The sequence below is a fragment of the Hyalella azteca genome, unplaced genomic scaffold, assembly GCF_000764305.2.
Source record: "Hyalella azteca isolate HAZT.00-mixed unplaced genomic scaffold, Hazt_2.0.2 contig15822, whole genome shotgun sequence".
NCBI lineage: Eukaryota > Metazoa > Arthropoda > Malacostraca > Amphipoda > Hyalellidae > Hyalella > Hyalella azteca.
Genome location: NW_025945658.1, coordinates 11,612 through 32,608, shown reverse-complemented (window position 1 = coordinate 32,608; position 20,997 = coordinate 11,612). Strand labels below are relative to the sequence as shown.

The window sequence follows — 20,997 nt, the reverse complement described above, 5'->3', positions numbered from 1 at the left end:
CTCGCATTTAACGAACATTTTATTGAGCGCACAGATAAACTATGCCCAATAAACGATCTGGAAAATTAGGTTTTGCTATAGGAACCCTTCGAAAGGACCTTTGGCCTGAAAAGACCTCTGGCCCAAAAGGACGTCTGGTCCAAAAGTCGATTTTGTTAGATTTCCTGATGAGTTTGGTCATTAAGTGGAACATGCAATTGTTGTGACGGTGTATACTATCAATCTATCATGCATAGTCAAGTGAGGTGAAGTTACGCTAGTGATACTAGTTTTTTGTGATAGGCTAGATTGATTCTCAGCATTCTTGTTCGTCAGTCTGACTGTCCCTGGATTAAGTTAACACGAGTCAAAGTTTTCGCGTAACTAACCTGAACTAATCTCAGACAAACGGATAATTTCGTTCAGTTTAGACTATTTACTGATGGATTTAGCATGGCTGACACTACTGTGTGCTTGCAGTGGTATAGAATGGAGGCTACCATGGAACATTTCCTCCTAGCATGCATGTGCAAGAGGTTGCTGTAGTGCAGTTTAGTCTGGAGTGTCCGATACTGAACTTTTGTATTCTATTAAAACAAAATTCTCTCTCAGTGTTCAGATATATCTTGGCGGAGGCCCAGAAATGTTCAGCACATTGTATTACGTCATCACAAGTTAGATGTTTAGTTTAGCTTGTCTCGCTGAGCATGACTGCAACTAATTCGTGTAACAACACTTCTTGATTTGTCATATGGAACAGACATGCATTGGTGACGCTCCGTGACCAAGGCAAAATTGAAAATTTTTCTCAAGCTAAACAAATGTCACAGGTTGTAAATTAACTACAAACTATGATATTGAGCTCTTGTTATATTAAGCTCTACCTGAGGATCGGGTTACGTGACTAAGGTAGTGATGATAAGAAAGACACATCAGTCTAGATAACGTATCTTGTATACGGGGTGGTAATACAGAGTTGCGATACAGAAGAATAAGCTACGGCGTCGACCGTAAGGTCGCAGAACTCAAGCTACACGCTACATCGCGGAGTGCTCATCAGCTACTGGGGGGTTTGCTCTAGGTTGCTAGACCTTTTATTACCTTCGCTTCCGCCCACTACTGAGGTCTTGATCGCGTGATCTATCACGTGTCTATCAGATGTTGACTCGTCCTCAGTCTCTATCTCAAGTGAATTGACACCGGACACAAACCGTTGAAAGGCTAGGTATTTATATACTAAGTTTCATTCAAATCTGTTCAGTACCTTAGTTTAGAAGAAATTTCTTTATCACTGCAAATTTAAGCACGTATTGCTGTTTAAATCACGAATGAAGGTGTCATGGAAAATGAACTCGAAAACGAAGGCAAAATAGAAACAAATTTACAAGATTAACATCACCGTTTGGTAGTTAGGAATGTATAATCAAAATTTCGTTCAAAACGCTATATAACTCACGAATGAAGGCAAAATGTAATAATTTTTTGCAAGCTAAACATCACCATTAGGTCCTAAGGGATACGCGTACCAAGTTTCATCGAGCTGCGTTCATTAATCTAGGTCTAGGAGATTGAAAGAAGAACCTTTCTTATATGACAATGAGGTACATGGAGTTTATATGAGAATTAATATTTTGCCAAGCACTTGAATTTCCTATGTAAATTTTCCTGAAAGGATTGGCAGCATGTATTAGATATTCAGTACCCTCATCTTGATTCCAACATTAGCAAAAAATTCATGGGAATTTTGATTGAGGAATTACGTCATTAGGTTTGCCATTGGAAAAGCAAACCTCCCAATTTTAGTTGTCTATAGCCAAATAAAAATAATATGTGATGGGCACTATCAAGCTATCCTTCTTTGAGGGCTTCTCTTATCAATGCTTTAGTAGGAATAGAACAAATAATTTTAAAGAGAAGTAATTAACTAGTGTGGAAAAGTCATTCTCCACGCTAGTGTTGATTAATATAATACCATGAAATTGTTGTCAACTAAATTGGTGAATGACAATATTGAATCAATTAAAGCTAATAAAAGGTGTGCAGTTTATTTTGTAATTGTAACTTTTGTTTGAAACTAAATTTTAATTAATGTCAAAAGCAGTATAATTGTCATATGGATACAAGAAGCACTGAACAAATTTGATTGAAGATCAGTAAATGAATTCTTTTAAAAATTTTCTTGTGTTTTTTTTAAATAAGCATAACAATATCTTTTGTTGGCATTGGTAGATTATAAATCAGGTTATGGAATGACATTTTAATTATTTTAACATTTCAAATGTATCAAAATTCATTTATACAAGACACATTGAGTAATGCAATTTAGATTAATATAAGAACAAAAACATTTAAATATAACCATTGATAAGTGAATATATGAAAAATGCATAAATTTGTGGTGCTACCACATTCATGTGCTTTTGAGACATTTAAAGATGAGAAGTTAGTATATTATATTCTTACTTCTCCACTCTATTCTACGTGGTTCACTCCATATCATCAACATTGTCCTCCACATCCCCCAGGCTTGTTCAACTGCACATCTCAGCCTTGCACCTGCACTCTCCTCTTGTGTGCCGTGCAAGATGGAAGCTCAAGTTGAGGCTCACAACGCCCACCTAAACTCCTCACAGAATAGTTCTGCATCTGTGAATCAGGTACATAATTTTAGCTGCCTTTAATCTAAATTGTGCTACAAGTTTGTTCATCCCTTGTAGATGATCTATGCAACATGAAATGGGACCTATGCTAGCTTGTTTCAATTAGTAGGTCTTGGATCTTTACTCACCTTGAACTGAGATATTTGTAGAACTCTGATGGAACAGGAACTATGAGTTCAGTTCTTACCAAAGTTGTGGGTTTGCTTGGATCCGTTGATTTGCAATGGGTACTGTAGTTGGTCGGCTTGTGGGAAATTACCCATTTCATTTAGCCATTACTATCGTCAATGATGGAACAAATTAAGTGACATAATATTGAATAGACTAGTTGTGCAATTGAATTTTAGTGTTCAAACGTTATTAGGAATTCTATTTTACTAAATGAAAACAACCCTTGCTGTCAATTGTTATGACATGTTAAAGATATTATATTTTTCTGGCTCTGAATCAGCTTCTAAATGGCAAACCTATTTTTTGCAACTCTACATGAGTAGTTGGAAACTTCTCATGTGCAGATTGGTAATATCTGGGCTCCAGTTCCCTGACTTGATAGCTTACATTAATGGCCAGGAAATTTTACTCACTTATTTGCTCTAACTCATATTATTGCTAAGTAATCCTTGCATGCATCAGAACCAACCAGTGAAATTCATTTCCTGAATTTCTCCTGCATATTTATCTTTATTTTCAATTTCTGTTGAGGCAACTAACAGATTTTACTGAGCTAAAGTAGACAGTTGATAGGTTAACCTGACTGATGTGAATATATAAGATTGTTTAGCTTTGTATTTTTATCATTAGTGTGGTGCATCAGCAGCGGCCCTAGGAGACAGCACTTGCAGGGCTGTTGTTGCACTGTCTCTTATACACATCTAGATGTGTATAAGAGACAGGTATGGTGATGTGCAGCTTGGACAGTGCACTGTTCTTTTACTTCAAGGAGGGTTTGCTGTCAGGCATCATCTGCATCCATGTGGATGATTTTTGCTGGGCTGGAGAGGACTTCTTCAGAGATACAGTCATCAAATCATTGAAGGACAAGTTCCTCATCGGGACAACGAGTCGTGGTTCCTTCAAGTACATCGGTGTGCACTTGGAAAGAGATTCAGCCGGCGGAATTGGATTAAGCCAAGATGACTATGTTCGATCGTTGGAAGAGGTCAAATTGGAAGGAAAGGATAAGAGAAGTCGTTCAGATGTGCTCTCGGAAATAGAAAAGAGAGATTACCGAGCATTGGTTGGACAACTGAACTGGATTGCTACTCAAACTCGTCCAGATATTTCATTTGACGTCTGTGAGTTGAGCTCTGTCTTTGACAAAGCTCGAGTCGACGATCTTGTTCGTGCCAACAAGGTCGTTAAGAAGGTACAATCTCTGTCTCTTATACACATCTAGATGTGTATAAGAGACAGACTATATGCTGCTCCCCTGCAGCTCCCCATTCCATAAATTGTCTTTGATAAAATATTTATTTGACTTTGAATATTAGCAATATGATGTTACCCTATTGTCAACTTTTGATCCTGTGGTAGGCCTACTTATGAAACTAAAAATACAAATGCTTTGGTTTAAAAGAGCAAGTTGAAAAAAATGTATGAACTTTGCTTCTTGTATTCACAACCAATTTTTGTTGATGCTGCTGCTTCAGTCTCACGTCATCCACTGAGCTTAATCATCTTGCGGGTTGAGCTTAATGGGCAGGACAGCTGTGAACTGAAGCTATTGTGTAGGATGATCAGTTTTTGGCTCAATTTGTCAGTTTGAGGTAATGAATTCAAATCAACTTTAACAGATAATGACCAGCCATTATGTTGGTGATGACAATCTTCAACCTAATCAATGCAGCTGACTATTTATCCATGCTTAACTATAAATGTATTGAAGTGTCGTCAAGCATCAAGATGTTTGTTGATCAAACTGTTTGGTAAGTCCAGGGATGGCTTCCAAGTTAGAATCCTATTTCATAAAGAGCCTATAGGATGATAGAAAGCCTATGACTAGACTAATGTGTGCCTAGAGTGTGCCTTTTGGTGGACCCATTTGCATCCATAATAATATTGTATTTGTCATATTATTCATTCATATTAATATTATACTTGTCATATTATTCATTCATATTAATATTGTATTTGTCATATTATTCATTTGTATTAATATTGTACATAGTGTCTGAGTTAGCTTGTGTAAGGTGTTGGACATCATTAGGGTTCATTTGTAGTGATAGGCAAAACTATGTAAATGTGGCATTGCTACGTAATAAAGCTTGGATTATTAACTGAAGATTTAGTCTCTTACTACTTGACAACCTTCTTGTGTGAGTTGAAGCATCAAAATTAGTGATGGGGATGACTGGAGCCGAGAGCTGTTCACCATAAAAGCAATTGTTATTATAGCAATTTATTAAAAATAATTATTATTATTATAACCATTCACCTTTAAAACAATTGTTCTTAAAGCAATTCACCATAAAACATAAATACCTGTAGGTTAGGTTAGGTAATGTTAAATTGGTGAAAGATGGAGTGATGAAATGTCCCAATGATGTATTGCTAGAGTGGTGAAGTGTCTTGTATAATGAGATGGCGGGGAACCATAAATTGAAATTTCTATCTTATGAGCTGGATGTCCGACTAACTGCCGAGCTTTGGTTGTTCTTATGCGTGTTGAGGACATCAGAGCTTGTGCCAAATTTTTGAATGAACTCCAGCAGCGTGTAAGATGAGGGAGATTGAGATGTATTTGAAAGTGGATTACAGTGAACAAACAAGACCTCCATGTGGGATGTAGAACCTAAACTTTTCATTCAATGAGCTTCCCTCAACTAATAATTTAGACTAAGAGATGTATTTGAAAGTGGATTACAATGCACCGACAAGCCTGTTAACTTGCCAGTTACGTTACCGGTAACTTATCAGTCACATTACCGTTAGCTTGCCAGTCACATTACTGATAACTGGCCAGCCATGTTACCGTTAACTTGCCAGTCACATTACCGTTAACTTGCCGGTCACGTTAACATTAGCTTGCCAGTCACGTTACCGTTACCTGACTAGTCACGTTACAGTTAACTAGCCAGTCACGTTACTGTAACCTGGCTAGTCACGTTACATAACATAGTGATGTCGGCCCTGAAGTGTAGGCCTGATGTGGCCTACACGTCGGCGCTGAAGTGTAGGCCTGATGTGGCCTACACGTCCTGTCTCTTATACACATCTAGATGTGTATAAGAGACAGATGCTATACAGTACACCAGATGATGCTATACAGTACACCAGATGATGCTATACAGTACACCAGATGATGCTATACAGTACACCAGATGATGCTATACCTGTCTCTTATACACATCTAGATGTGTATAAGAGACAGTGGTATAACATATCTTGATTAATCCGCCAATGCCATGTTGTAAATTTTATAAGGATGATGCGCTTGTACAAATAAAACTGCTGCTCTTTAACAATTGCCGCCTGAACTCGCATTTGAGGAACGTTTTATTGGACGCACAGATAAACTATGCTCGATAAACGATCTGGAAAATTATGTTTTGCTATAGGAACCCTTCAAAAAGACCTTTGGCCTCAAAAGACCTCTGGCCTCAAAAGACCTCTGGCATAAAATTACGTCTGGTCCAAAAGTCAATTTTGTTAGATTTCCTGATGAGTTTGGTCCTTAAGTGGAACATGCTATCGTTGTGACGGTGTATACTATCAATCTATCAAGCATAGTCAAGTGAGGTAAAGTTACGCTAGTGATACTAGTTTTTTGTGATAGGCTAGATTGAATCTCAGCATTCTTGTTCGTCAGTCTGACTGTTCTTGAATTAAGTTAACACGAGTCAAAGTTTTTGAGTAACGAACCTGAACTAATCTCAGACGAACGGATAATTTCGTTCAGTTTAGACTATTTACTGATGGATTTAGCATTGCTGACACCGCCATGTGCTTGCAGTATAGGTTGGAGGCTACCATAGAGCATTTCCTCCTAGCAAGCATGTGCAAGAGGTTGCTGTAGTGCAGTTTAGTCTGGAGTGTCCGATACTGATCTTTAGTATTCTATTAAAATATAATTCTCTTTCAGTGCTCAGATATATCTTGGCGGAGGCTCAGAAATGTTCAGCACATCGTGTTGCGTCATCACAAGTTAGACGACATCTTTGTTTACGCCATGGTAATATCTCGGTAGAGTTGTGCGGGGAAAAGTAAAATATTTCTTATTAGGTTTTACTCTAGTACTATAGCAGTGGCTAGTAAGTGCTCAAGCCGAAGACAGAAAACCGGAGACCGACACTAGAAGCTGGTGCACCCTGTTACATGGAACTAGGGTAAGGAACATAAAAGTTACGGTATGAACCAACTACGCACTGAAAATGCTACAAATATATTATATGTTTACTCGAACACATCGTTGTTAAGCTTATTAGATGGAAACATAGAATAAACTAATAATATAAAGACTGGATCTCTACGACGCATTCGAGTCATGACTGAGACAAGTGCAGCAGAAGTTAAAGAGGTGCAGCTGTGCAAGATAATAATATAATAGCGGTTTCAGCGTTTATCAGGCCGTAGGCTTGTCGCCGATTCTTAACATCGCAGAACATTCACAGCATTTTGCGGTCTCGAACTCGCAAGTCACTGCTTCAATACTGCTTTTGCTTAACCGCCCGGCCTCCTTGCCGATTCCGACCAGAAACTGGCGCACAGAGCCGGGCTCAAACCCGCGACTCTCTGCTCCAATCTTGGTACTCTGAACTTCGACCACTGGGCCACTTTAACCACTCAGAGGACTGTCCCCGTCACGCCAGACAATTCGGTTCTTTTATTAACACTAANAACTTCAACCACTGGGCCACTTTAACCACTCGGAGAACTGTCCCCGGCACGCCAGATAATTCAGTTCTTTTATAAACACTAAATGAAAATTCGGGTATCTCTTTTCTCAAATAAGCAGGAAAGCTTGTAACAAAAGATAAAGACAAAACAGAACCACCAAACTTGCAGTTTCAGTCTGCGTTCACTAGCCGTGAGGATTTCTTGGAGGGCGAGTTAAAGACCTGATGTCCAAAGCCACCGCAGGACGCTAACAGACAGCTCTTGGAGCGGGTACACGTTTAGGGTGGATAGCTAGAGGTCAGCATAGCCCAAACGGCTGCGCTCCCCACGTTTACAGCGCCTGGTGTTGAGCTGCTGTGCCATCTGTACCCCTTCAAGGGAGCGCAGCCGTGGGTAACAAAATTGACTCGTAAACATAAAATTTTTTCGCCAGCTAAACATCACCGTTGAAAGGCTAGGTATTTATATCCTAAGTTTCATTCAAATCTGTTCAGTACCATAGTTTAGAAAAATTTCTTGATTCGAATAACCTGTATAACACAAAACGATTGGGATTTGTACAACACTGCGAATTTAAGCACGTATTGCTGTATAAATCACGAATGAAGGTGTCATGGAAAATAAACTCGCAAATGAAGGAAAAATAAAAAAAATTACAAACTTAACATCACCGTTTGGTAGTTCGGAATGTATAATCAAAATATCGTTCAAATCTGCTCATTAATTTGAAAAAAAAAATCCTTGATCACTGCGAATTTTAGCCCGTATCGCCATATAATTCAAGAATGAAGGCTAAATGTAAGAATTTTTGGGAAGCCAAACATCAACTGAACAAACATCACCGTTAGGTCCTACTGAATACGTGTACCAAGTTTCATCGAGCCGCGTTCATTAGTCTAGGTCTAGGAGATATTCCTCGGTCATTGAACTTGAAGATTGGCCGCAGTTCAGCTGTAAATTTGTCCGTGATATGCAATTTTTGCGTGCTTTTGCACACTAGACTGGCACAACATTTTAAACCCTATTTGCTCATTTTTGTTTGCACATACCGTCAAACGGGGTAAAAAGGGACGGTTCTGAGCGTTTTTTGTTAATAGCTTCTTACCATGAAACATTTCATAAACAAGTTTGGGCTTATTTTAAAGAACTTTGCAAGGGCTTTCGTATGGCATCTCCAAAAAAATTCCATATGCTATTCGTAAGGTGCTAGACGCAATATAAAAGCTCATGAATTAATCTGGAAATGGGGTTAAAAGGGACACTTGAAATAAAACTCAATTATAAACATTTGAAGCATGCAGAGTGTACTCATCCATTACTAACAATACTCTGAAGTCCTCCTCTTCCTCTGTAGATGATGTACCTAAATGTAGAATAAATGAAATTTTCTGTGATTTTTACTTGTTTTTTTTCATTGATATAATATTACCTTATCCATATATTACCGTATTAATAATGTGATATTACAATATCCATGGACATGCCATCGAGCACTGTAAACAACCTTGTCCACTGCAAGCTTAATATCAGGCTATTGCCCCACCCCTGGGGCAATGGGCCCATGGGCTTGAGGCAAGGCGCCCACCCTTAATTGGCCCCTATACCACAATTGCATTTTTTTCGTTTAAAAATGATAAAACAACACTTTACAGTTAAAAATAAGAAAAATGTAATAAAAAATATGACTTTCATTCATCTATTAACAACCTAAAAAATCATATCCTCAACTTGAAAAGAATATACTTTTGGCTTAAAAATATATCACTGATGTCAAGAAAAATATTTCATTGACATAAAAATATATATCCTTGACTTGAAAAAATATATTTAGTTGATCAGAAAAAAAACTTCGTTCCAGTTTCGTCCATAATCCAGATATTATGTGCAGAGAATTCGTACTTAATCGTGATTTTAGCCAACACCATAAAAACTCATCAACTTTTGGCTCATTGGTGTTGACTGAAATCAACTTTTGGCAAGGCAAGAGTCAATAACTCGAAAAGTGGTCATAAATACGCATAACTAGAAACTAAACCTGCTGCCTTGAGGCGGCAAATAAAAAAATCATGCAATATGAAGTGTAATTTGTAATTCAAAAAGCTAGTCATAGTTTGAAAAGGTCATTGAGACAAATCTAATGATGTATAACACAAGACTTCACCATGGGCGCTTTGCCCCGTGACACGCGTGGGCCCGTTGCCCCCACTAGGTATCATTTCAATTTATATCGTGTCAACATTTTATTTTAAAAGCTAATAGTCTAAACTTGGTCTCAAAATTATCCCTATAAATATTACTTTGAAAAAATAATTCAAAGTAATTTCAAAATCTTCATCTATAGTAATGGAAAAAAACTTTATTTAGCGGCAAAAAAATTTTTATCTGGACTAAAACAGTTATTCGCAAAGAACTTAATAACGCAAACACTTAGCAAAACGTAAATCCGTACACTTCATCCCAGTGAAACTGTCGACCGGCGGTAGAGAACACGGACCAATATCTGCCATACTTAGCGGGAAACCCGCTATGGGCCCGTGACCCGCAGTGGTCCGTTTGCCCCATGTTACCCTAAATGAATTCCATTGTAAGTGGCCAAGGCTTGACAGGATTGGAAACTTCCTTCTTTTTGCTGAAATTTTGTGGCTCCTAAAGTGTGGCTCCCATGTTTTCAAGTAATTCGAATACAGCGTCTTTAAGTGAATTTGAATGTTGAATGGATATTGTCAACAATTAGATATATTTAGGAAAATTCATAAGTAGTTCTTTTGTGGCTCCTGAAACGGGGGGCGGGAAACTCTTGTAGCGGCAAGGAAATTGGATAAATTCCACATGACGCATATCACGCACATCACTTATAAGTGTTTTGGCCTATATGCTAATTTGCTAACCATACATTGGCCCTGCGTGCTAAATTAGGCCTAAATAAAACTAAATTGCAAGGTTCTATCTTTTCTGTTGCTTGAGCATAAAAGATTTGTTTAGGTTTTATGTCTGTCTTTGAATTTTGACTTTTAAAGTGATTTTATTCATTTTTAGTTTAGTCGAACTGATGATGGAGCTGGACTCCGAAACGTTTTCAAAATCGATATGGTGAATTTTCTTGGCGTTTTCTTTGCTTTTAAATTCCTCAGGAATGACTTATAGTATACTATAAATAGTATAGTATATGAGATAGTTTTAATTGATAGTAGTATTAGGAATGAGATGTTATAGTTTCTAGACTGTTCGCATCCGTTGATAGAGCATGCGTGTGCACGATGAGGTCTGTATCCGTAGAAGAGGTATCGGTTTTCACAGAAAGAAGATTAGTGATAGAATAGAAGAAGACTCGCACCATCGACTCACAGGTCGTTTGAATGGTAAATTATGTAGGTACTCACCTGCATGAATCGAGCGACTCAACATCGATTACGGCCGAATTCTATATCGCTAGTGGCTTGATGGTACTAGAAATTTAACAAGTTTGGCTGTTCCAAGCCACTGTTTCAAAATATTTTAAAAACTTTATTATTGACAGTATCAGAAGAATAATTTTTTGCTCTAGGCTTCTTTTTTCAAGCATTTTGTCTGCGTTTATGCATAATATAGGCAAATATGTAAGCTTCTTTGTCCATCCTGACAGCATCTCATCTTCCTCAGATGTTGCACGTTTTATGATCTCTGATTTTTGGGTTGTTTTATAAATTCAATTATTTTTTGTTTTCCATATATAGATACCGATCTTTCCATAACTTGACTCATGCTTTCGACTCATCACGAAATACTCGAGCACATTTTGATCCCCGCCTCAACAAGCGTGAGAAAGGTTTCTTCATACCCTCCATGACTACAATTATAAAGCAATTATATACAATTTTAGCTAGCTACAAATTATAGTGGCTGGACTCCGAAAAGTTGTCAATATCAAGATATCGTGAATATGTGTGGATTTTCTCTGTTTTTTAAATTTTAGTGAATTGGGGATTAAAACAATCGAGTGGCACTATTTGTTGCCTGTTCTGATTGCTTATTTAAATGCGCCATGATAATAGAATTTTACCTTTTGACTGATCTTATCCTCATCAGAGAGTTAAGAAGCCATCATTTTTCAAATTAGTCTTTTCATAGTAATTTTATTATAAAAAATTCCATCGTAATTAGTTGTATCTGTCTCATTCGACTTGAACAGATTATTAGCATTGTTTTATATACTAGGGTTTAAAAATCAATTTTATTTATGATTTATTCCAGACTGATTTCATAAATCAATTTGTTCGCTACGTTCATAGCATCCATCGTTCGAATGTTCGTTTTTCTTGGTGGCAATCATGTTTTGCACCATCATGTACGAGGGGGGACCCAAAAAACCGGGCTGCTGTGTCCAGTTTGTTTTTTACACCGGAGTGTCCAGGCGAAGTTTTCCATAGTGTCGCATCCTCCCAACATGTGAACATGCAAAGGACTTCCCTCATTCGGTATGCCTCATGGATGCACTGGAATGCCGTGTTCCATTCTCGAAAATTTTTATTAATGACACTTGTGTCGCGGGCTTGTCGTCTTTTGATGATGGCTGATATTCGTGACCAATGTGCTGCCATAAAATTTTGCTCACTTCTGTAAGACTGGCACGGAAATGCTACAGATGTAGCATTTCCGTATATGTATATTATAATATAATATAAGCCTTCATTCATGATGAAATAGGAAGAACAGAAGTTTTTTACTGGTTTTCGAACAAGCCCAACCATAAAACCTAACCCTAACCCTGCGTTTTAAATTCAATCCCACAAAATTAATAGCGCTTGAAATAGCTAACTAGAGCAGGTGAATATATAATAGCAAAATAGCACGCTCGAATAATCTGTATAACACAAAACGATTGTGATTTGTACAGTTACACCAATGACCTCTTCTTTATCAGAAGAGAAGATAAACAAAGGAAGCTGGAAGCTGTTTTCGCTTGCAGTTTTTACAGCTAGTGTCCAGATGTATGTGATACTAAACGTTATCGATGCAGCGCCAAAGCTATAGGACTTTTATTAATGACGGAATACGTCAACTCAATTTTATTATAAGAACAATGTAAACTAGATTCATTAGAGTCTGGTGATTTTTAGCGCATTGTGTCATTGATGGAAAAAAGGTGATATTGCGCTCGTCATGTCCGCCTGTCTGTCTGTCTGTCCGTCTGTCCGTCTGTCTGTTCGTCTGTCTGTCTGTCTGTCCATCCGTGACTTTTATTAATGACGGAATACGTCAACTCAATTTTATTATAAGAACAATGTAAACTAGATTCATTAGAGTCTGGTGATTTTTAGCGCATTGTGTTAAATATGAGCATGTCTCAATGTAAGATGGCGGACATGATGTCACAGTTGAGATTTGGGACCAAGAGTGAATACGTCCATGAAAACAGGTTTCATGGCGGGATTTGCATGAATTTTTGCTTTAATATTGCGAAATTATTCTTTTACATTCTCGTCTACTCCAATGAAAATGTGTTCTCTGATATCCGATATTATCTCCAATACATATTGGAGATAATATCGGATAATACATATTATTTACATACATATTAAAATACATATTATTTACTGTCACATGTCATAAATTTTATCGTAATCTAATGTAAGATTCTGACGTAAGCTAATTTCTAATTATTTTACGTGTATATTGCGTGACAGGAATAATATTAATGGATAAAACATAACTAAGTCAAATCTTGAAGAGGTGAAATTTGATGTGCTTGCGTTGTTCGCCGTTCAATGACATGTTTAAAATAGTCTTCCTTTTATGCGGGTGGGCAGGGTGGCCGCTAACCATTAAGGGCAGGGTGGCCACTAACCATTAAGGGCAGGGTGGCCACTAACCATTAAGGGCAGGGTGGCCACTAATCATTAAGGGCAGGGTGGTCACTAACCATTAAGGCAGAGTGGCCCAGTGGTTAAAGTTCAGAGTACCAAGATTGGCGCAGAGAGGCGTGGGTTCGATCGCAGCTCTGTGCGCCAGTTTCTGGTCAGAATCGGCAAGGAGGCCGGGCGGTTAATTAAGCTCAGCAGTATTGGAGTAGTTAGTTCGAGACCGCAAAATGTGCGAATGTTCTGCTAAGTTAAGAACCGGCAACAGGCCTACGGCCTAATAAACGCTGTAATCGCTATTATTCTTATTATTATTATGACACAAACTGGAATTTTTATATGCAAAACGAAATACGGGCCATCTCGGCCTGTCCGAAATGACGGCCACGAGTCGCAAATAATCGGCAGCACCGCCGCGTGGGCGCAGCGCAGGACGGCAGCACCGCCGCGTGGGCGCAGCGCAGGACGGCAGCACCGCCGCGTGGGCGCAGCGCAGGACGGCAGCACCGCCGCGTGGGCGCAGCGCAGGACGGCAGCACCGCCGCGTGGGCGCAGCGCAGGACGGCAGCACCGCCGCGTGGGCGCAGCGCAGGACCGGTGATTTGCTCCCTAGAAAAAAAATGAAGGAATAGTTCTGCGCGTTTAGACGCTCAGCAAGACGAGGCATGCGCGACTAATGCCAGAAGGATCGTGGTCAGAGCACAGATTGTTATAGTCGTTACATCGTTACTGCTGTTATTGTTCTGACGATGATGGTGACCGCGGGCGTTGTTATTGTACAGATGCTGGTGACCGCGGGCGTTGTTATTGTACAGATGCTGGTGACCGTGAGCGTTGTTATTGTACAGATGCTGGTGACCGTGGGCGTTGTTATTGTACAGATGCTGGTGACTGTTGGTATTATTGCATTATCCTGTTGGTTGCTTTGTAATGGGATAACGTTATTGTCGTGGTGGTGATCGTGGTGGTGATCTGTCCACAAATGAACGCTGCTTTCTCTCAGCGCTATACTCTCGTGAGGTGGTGATCGTTTTTTCATAGTTTGCTAAACTTCCATTAAAATTATATTGAAAAACACCAAGTGAAACTTATTAGAATGGCTACAGCGAACCTAAAAATATAAAAGTTTTATTAAAAGCCACGTTGTCGTGAGAAATGCGCACACAAACGTCAGCTTGCTGATCAAATTATGAAATTTATTCCTTTAAGATAAAAGTTATTAAAATAACATTATATTCTGTGATAATAAAATATCTTCGAATATTTATTGGTTATTATCTTAATTTTTATCTAACAATTACTTTTTATCTTAAGGGACGAAATTTCACAATTTGGTCAGCAAGCTGAGTTTTTGGTGCAGCGATTACAGCACTCAAGCAGAGCGCTAGTTTCATAGCTACACTAACAAAATTTGGGGACCGCCCAGGCGTCGGCCGTATAGTCGCTACACTCGGCGCAGAGTTATCCTGGGCCCATACTTTCAAAAAAAAGTTAAGAGATCGTAAGTTCATCAGCCAATCATTGACGGCCTTTCAAGCAAAATCCACCAATCATAGACAANTATTTTCTTGTCTATGATTAAGTGAACGTAAGTACTTACGCTCTATTTTCTTGTCTATGATTAAGTGAACGTAAGTACTTACGCTCTATTTTCTTTTCTATGATTGGTGGATTTTGCTTGAAAGGCCGTAAATGATTGGCTGATGAACTTACGGTCTCTTAACTTTTTTTGAAACTATGGGCCCAGGGTCTTATTTGCCTCCCGTTCGAAATCAGTTTCTGGTCAGAATCTCCTTTCCGACTTTATAATCGCTTTAGATTATGACGAGGGCATAAATTAATAATTAATTATTTCTTAGTTATCATGTACAAATTATTGGACGCTCCATAACCCTTCTATTTTTATTGTTATCTTAATTTCAGTTACTTATTATATCTCCTTTACTTTGGAATTGAGACTGAAGAAAATCTTTCTATTTATTATAGTTTCACACCTAAAAGAAGGACTGAAATTAAACTTACTTTATTATCATTCTCTTCTTTCGACATTAATTAGAGGTTTGAATCAAGACTTGAACACAAATGCCGAGCTACATCTGTCCGAGTAAATTTATTCGCAAATTAAAACATTTTCATCGTTAACAATAATAAACGAAAGAATATATTTTATATCGAATTTGCAGTGCTGATATTACATATGAAATAGGATTTAACTCGAAGTTATCCATATAAAATTGATTGTAACGAATCGTTTTAGTTTCTAACGCGTTCAACACTTCAATGAGGGATCATTACACAGAAGTTAATCGAGGCCCCAGCTGTTGCCTGAATCTAATCAGTCCATGAATCTAATCAGTCCCTGAATCTAATCAGTCCCTGAATCTAATCAGTTCCCTGAATCTAATCAGTTCCCTGAATTTAATCAGTTCCCAGAATCTAATCAGTCCCTGAATCCAATCAGTTCCCTGAATCCAATCAGTTCCCTGAATCTAATCAGTTGCCTGAATCTAATCAGTTCCCTGAATTTAATCAGTTCCCAGAATCTAATCAGTTCCCTGAATCTAATCAGTCCTTGAATCTAACCACTTCCCTGAATTCCCTGAATCTAACCACTTCAGGGTACGGATCCAAATCCAAAATTTGGATCCAAAATCCTGACAAATCCAAAATCCAAAATCCAAAATTTTGTGCGACACAAGTAAGTAGACAGGGCAGGTGCATGTGTCTCATGTCGCAGCCCAATTCCACGAGGAAATTTAACGTAAAGATGTTTAAATAGAATACGAATGCCAACATCTTTAACTGCATATAACTCTGGAGTTGAAACAACATTTGAATGAACAGGTTGATACAGTCTAGGCAGAAGGGAAGTCTTTTGTTATACGCTCATATTGTGGTTTTCTCGCAGCTCAACAATGCTAGTGTGTAGATTGCAGCTCCCCTGTTAACTGCAGTGTCACTTCGTAACACATGTGCTAAGTAAGAATCCATTGGTGAACTAATTTTTTTCATGTGGTGAATCTATTTTCTATTTGGCGACAGTCCAGCATCAAGCATTTCGCTAGAGGGGACATTAATTTCATTTGACTTGCATCCTTCACATTGTTCTGCAGACTTGTCTTGCAGGCATTGTTTTAAGCTATAATACATGTTTAATTATCTCGTTTAAGGCATAAATATACTGTGTCGTTTGGAAGTACAATCAACTATGACTTTCATGTTCATGTTGAGCCGTGCTGAGTTGTGATCAATTTTGGTCAAGTAGCGGACAAATTACGTAGCAATGTGAACGCGTTTCAGCAGAGTACAAGTAGAGCGAGCGATGCCTTAGATAACAGAAAAGATAGGATGATTTTATGCTGATTTATGCGAGGTTCATGCGGCTAACAATGTAACTGTCTTGCCACACACGAGGCAATAATTGATTAAATATCAAAATTATTGGCTGTGAAAATAGAATAATATGATATGTGTTCAGTTTATAAAGCTTTATCAATGGATGTTTCTCCTAAAACAGCGAATTTTGGGAATTTTGGGTGTTTTGTTAGATAAATGTTAGAAATTAGTTGGGAGGTGAGAAGCGTCTGTCATGTTATTTCTGCAAGACAATATACATTTTTTAAGATGCTTTCTAATTAATTAATTTCCCCGACAGCCGCCATCATGAAGCTGCTTTTGGTTCTCGCTGTCACCGTGACAGTCACTCAAACTGCAGGTACTATTAAGCTTTTAATTATTATTAAACTATTATTAAGAACATGAAATAATTGAAAAACTCTGGACAACGTATAAGAAAGTATAAAATTAAATGATTAATTTTCGTTCACCGCTAGACATCGTAATAAAAAGTATAAGGTTATATGATTAATATTTGTTCGGCGCCTGACAACTCATTCGAAAGTATGAGGTTAAATCGTTAAATTTCCCTTGGAGCCAGACAACGAATTAGAAAGTATAAGGTCAAATTATAAATTTTCGCTGGGCGCCAGAAGAGTTATTCGTAAGTATAAGGTTAAATTATAAATTTTTCTTGCCGACAGACAATTTATTCGTAAGTATAAGGTTATATTATCAATTTTGGCTGGGCGCCAGACAATTTTTCTAAACTATAAGGGTANCGTGCACGGCCTTCCCCTGCCAGATCTTCAACGACGAGTTCGACTTCTTGGACTTCAGCGCCTGGGAGCACGAGATAACATTGGGCGGTGGAGGCGTGAGTTGCAACAAGATACATTTAAAAGCTATAGTGTACTGTTAGATAAATATATGTAACTCAGTACTCACTGCAGTGAGTGACAGAGAGCGCATTTTCTCGTCGACGAAAACTTGAGGTCACGGATGGACAGACTAACAGACAGAAGGATGGACATGACGAGCACAATAGCGCTTTTTTCCATAAATAAGAACATGCGCTAAAAAGGTAAAAAATAGTAAAAGAAACGGTCTCACCGGCGTTTGAGTGGCAGGCAGCCACTTGAAAATGAACAGTTTATCCTTTTTTCAGATGTTGTACGGATTTCTAGTGTTGAAGTTGAATAAAAACGGTTATTCGGTATTTCTTTTCACGAGTCGGCCGGCTACTAGAACGCCGGTGAGACCGTTTAACGATGATTTTTCTAACAGTGTGATATTAAATTTAATTCATGAGCTTGTAATATTGGTTGAAGTGTCGAATCTTGAATCTTTTTACCACAATTTTGAGGAGTTATTAGGAAAAAGAGACCGACCGTTGCATGTAGAGGTCAAGTCAATACTTACGCTTTCCAGGGTTTTATATGTAATGATTTTATTACAGAACTGGGAATTTCAAGCGTATGTGAACAACCGCAGCGTCACCTACACGCACGACAGCACGCTCTTCATCAAGCCTGTACGTCTAATAGTTTGCCTCCATTTTGGTGGTATTTAACAGAACTTTTTTATTATTGTTATCTGACATTGGAAAATTTGATCGCAAAAAAATGTTCTCAGAAAATTCCATATCACAGAGATAAATTATTTAACTAGCAAATCGATGTTTGTTATAAGCAATTAATCCTGCCTTATTTATGCTCACGAATGAGGGTTACTTAAATACTGCGCTGGCGAAATTGGTCAATTGAATTCTATTAATTTTTCAATACACATGCTAAAAAAGTAATCAAATGATTGCACATTGATGAGGGTAAGAAAACAAACGATGTATACATATTTTTTTTTGTTTCATACATGAATAATTTGAAACGTTTGCTGACTGATTATCCTAGGATTATAGAGATGTATGAATATCCATGTATCCATGGATCATAGACTTATCATTATCCATGTATATTTTCTATCTGAAGCTATATGTATATATTTGCTAATCCTCAGCAACTTGTTGCTGACTGGCGAGGAGAAGCGTTCCTGACGACGGGGACCTGGGACATGTGGGGCGCCCACGGCAGGAACGAGAGGTGCACCGGCAACGCCTTCTACGGCTGCTCCAGGGCCGGGGCTAACGGCCTCCTCAACCCCGTCATGAGCGGCAGGCTCAGGACCCTGCCTTTCTTCGGCGTCAAGTGAGCCGAACATGGGCATTAATTGTTTGCAATATGGATGGAATTATTAGGTTGAGCTTTGGTCCAGTGGTTCAGGTTCAGAGTACCAGGATTGGCGCAGAGAGGCGCGGGTTCGATCCCAGCTCTGTGCGCCAGTTTCTGGTCAGCATCGGCAAGGAGGCCGGGCGGTTAAGCAAAGCAGAATTGGAGCAGTGAGTTGCGAGTTCGAGACCGCAACAAGCTGTGGATGTTCTGCGATGTTAAGAAACGGCGACAGGCCTACGGCCTAATAAACGCTGGAATTGCTATAATATTATATTATGCGTTTATATAATATAATTGTACAGGTATTACTCCGCTTTAAGCTTCATATCGGCGTCGCGGGCGATTCATGACATCATGAATGGCAGGAGCTTCGCACCTCTGTAAACTCCAAAGCCATTCACTTCGCAAACCATCACAATTTTGTCTCAATTCTTTAAAGAATGAATTAGTTCGGCCCATTTTTTCCGTGTTTTTCTTCGAAGCATTGTTTACTAATGTTCATCGAGATCGTTTAAAGATGTTTTTCAATCATTTACTGTCTATAAGAATAGAATAGAAGTGTCGGCACTGAAGAAATAGGCCCATGGCCTGCTGCCGATTCTTGTACTTTTCGTGACTTGATTGATAAGGGATCCGGTCTTTAGAACCCGATCTTTCCACAACTGACGATTGATTGAGATAGCTGCTGGACTTATTGCCTGGTCCGTAATTTACTAGGCATTTTAAGACTGAAAATATGCTCCTGCATAGCTTCGTCTAGTCTGTTCTTGAAGGCGTTCATACTCGGAGCGTCAACGATGCGTGATAAGTTACGCATCCTGCTCTCATTTAAAATTCTTAATGATGATATAATTCTGAATCACCTAAGGGACTAGACGAAGCTATGCAGGAGCATATGTTCAGTCTTGAAATGCCTAGCAACTTACTGACTAGGCAATAAGTCCAGCAGCTATCTCAATCAATCGTCAGTTATGGAAAGATCGGGTTCCAAAGGCCGGATTCCTTGTGAATCAAGTCACGAAAAATTCAAGAATTGGCATCAGGCCATGGGCCTATTTCTTCAGTGCCGACACTTCTATTATATTCTATCATATTTGATATTTTTGACCACACAACGTGTTGCAGAAAGACGCTTGGCTGCCGACGTGGCAGAACGGAGAGTCCAGGATCAGCGAGACTGCGGCGCTGCAGGTTGACTACGTCAGAGTCTGGAAGCTTTCTTAACATTTTAATTGGCCACAAAATTATGAACACTTTCGGAAGGTAAAATTGTTACGTGATAATTGCTGATTTCTTAGTACTCCAAGTATTTGTATCCTTAGCATCCTCAATATCCTAATTAGTATCCTTAGTATCCTTAGCATTTGTTTCGGACGTAGCAGTTCCAGGCCACGATGGTGGCCGCCTTCAATTGTTCATAACATTTTTCAGAAATTTACCGGAAACATCTACTTTAGACTTCCAATTTTATAAGAAATTTCTTGCAGATTTTATGTGTGTAAGAAGTTTCAAAATGATCGTTATACAAGAAACATCTACTTTAGACTTCCAAATAAAAGCTATAAAAAAAGCTATTCAATGATGGTAATACCTGTTAAGAATTCCTGGTCTGAATAAATTCTTCTGAATGTGAGCATGACTTGTTACTTGTTTCTTCTTTCGGTGCAAGAATTAAAATTTAATGCAAGATTATCTGAATTTAAATAAATGAATTTTAGTTATGAAGACATTTTGTTTGGCATATCGCACAAGAACTGACTTGTTTCACTGAACTCGCTTTCTATATTTTTAACATAAATAAAGAAACTTTCAAGACGGGGAATTTAAGTTGCAAAAAATCTGTACGATAAAATCTCAAATCTCTCAGAATATAATCTAAACTTTCATAACCATTTCAGTTGGTCAAAAATAAAACATCGCCGAAGAGGCCGTGAATTCTATTTTAATCTCTTCATGGAGGATTAAAATCCGCAATTCAGAGTAAAATAAAATTAAAAATCCAAAAATCAGAGTTGAATAAAAGTAAAAATCCGCCACTCAAAGTAAAATAAAAGTAGAAATCCACAATTGAAAGTAAAATATAAGTAAAATCCGCCATTGAAAGTAAAATAAAAGAAAAAT

At 38.3% G+C, this 20,997-nt stretch overlaps 1 protein-coding gene across 1 annotated transcript; it reads left to right on the top strand.

Annotated features, from left to right (window-relative positions):
* The first annotated feature begins 17,214 nt into the window (after positions 1–17,214).
* On the top strand, positions 17,215–20,424 carry LOC108671549 (beta-1,3-glucan-binding protein). Its single transcript, XM_047884663.1, has 5 exons — positions 17,215–17,219; positions 17,426–17,525; positions 18,108–18,182; positions 18,665–18,852; positions 19,986–20,424. Exons 1-5 carry the CDS (start codon positions 17,215–17,217, stop codon positions 20,098–20,100), a joined length of 483 nt encoding a protein of 160 aa, XP_047740619.1. The 3' UTR covers positions 20,101–20,424.
* The last annotated feature ends 573 nt before the right edge of the window (positions 20,425–20,997 follow it).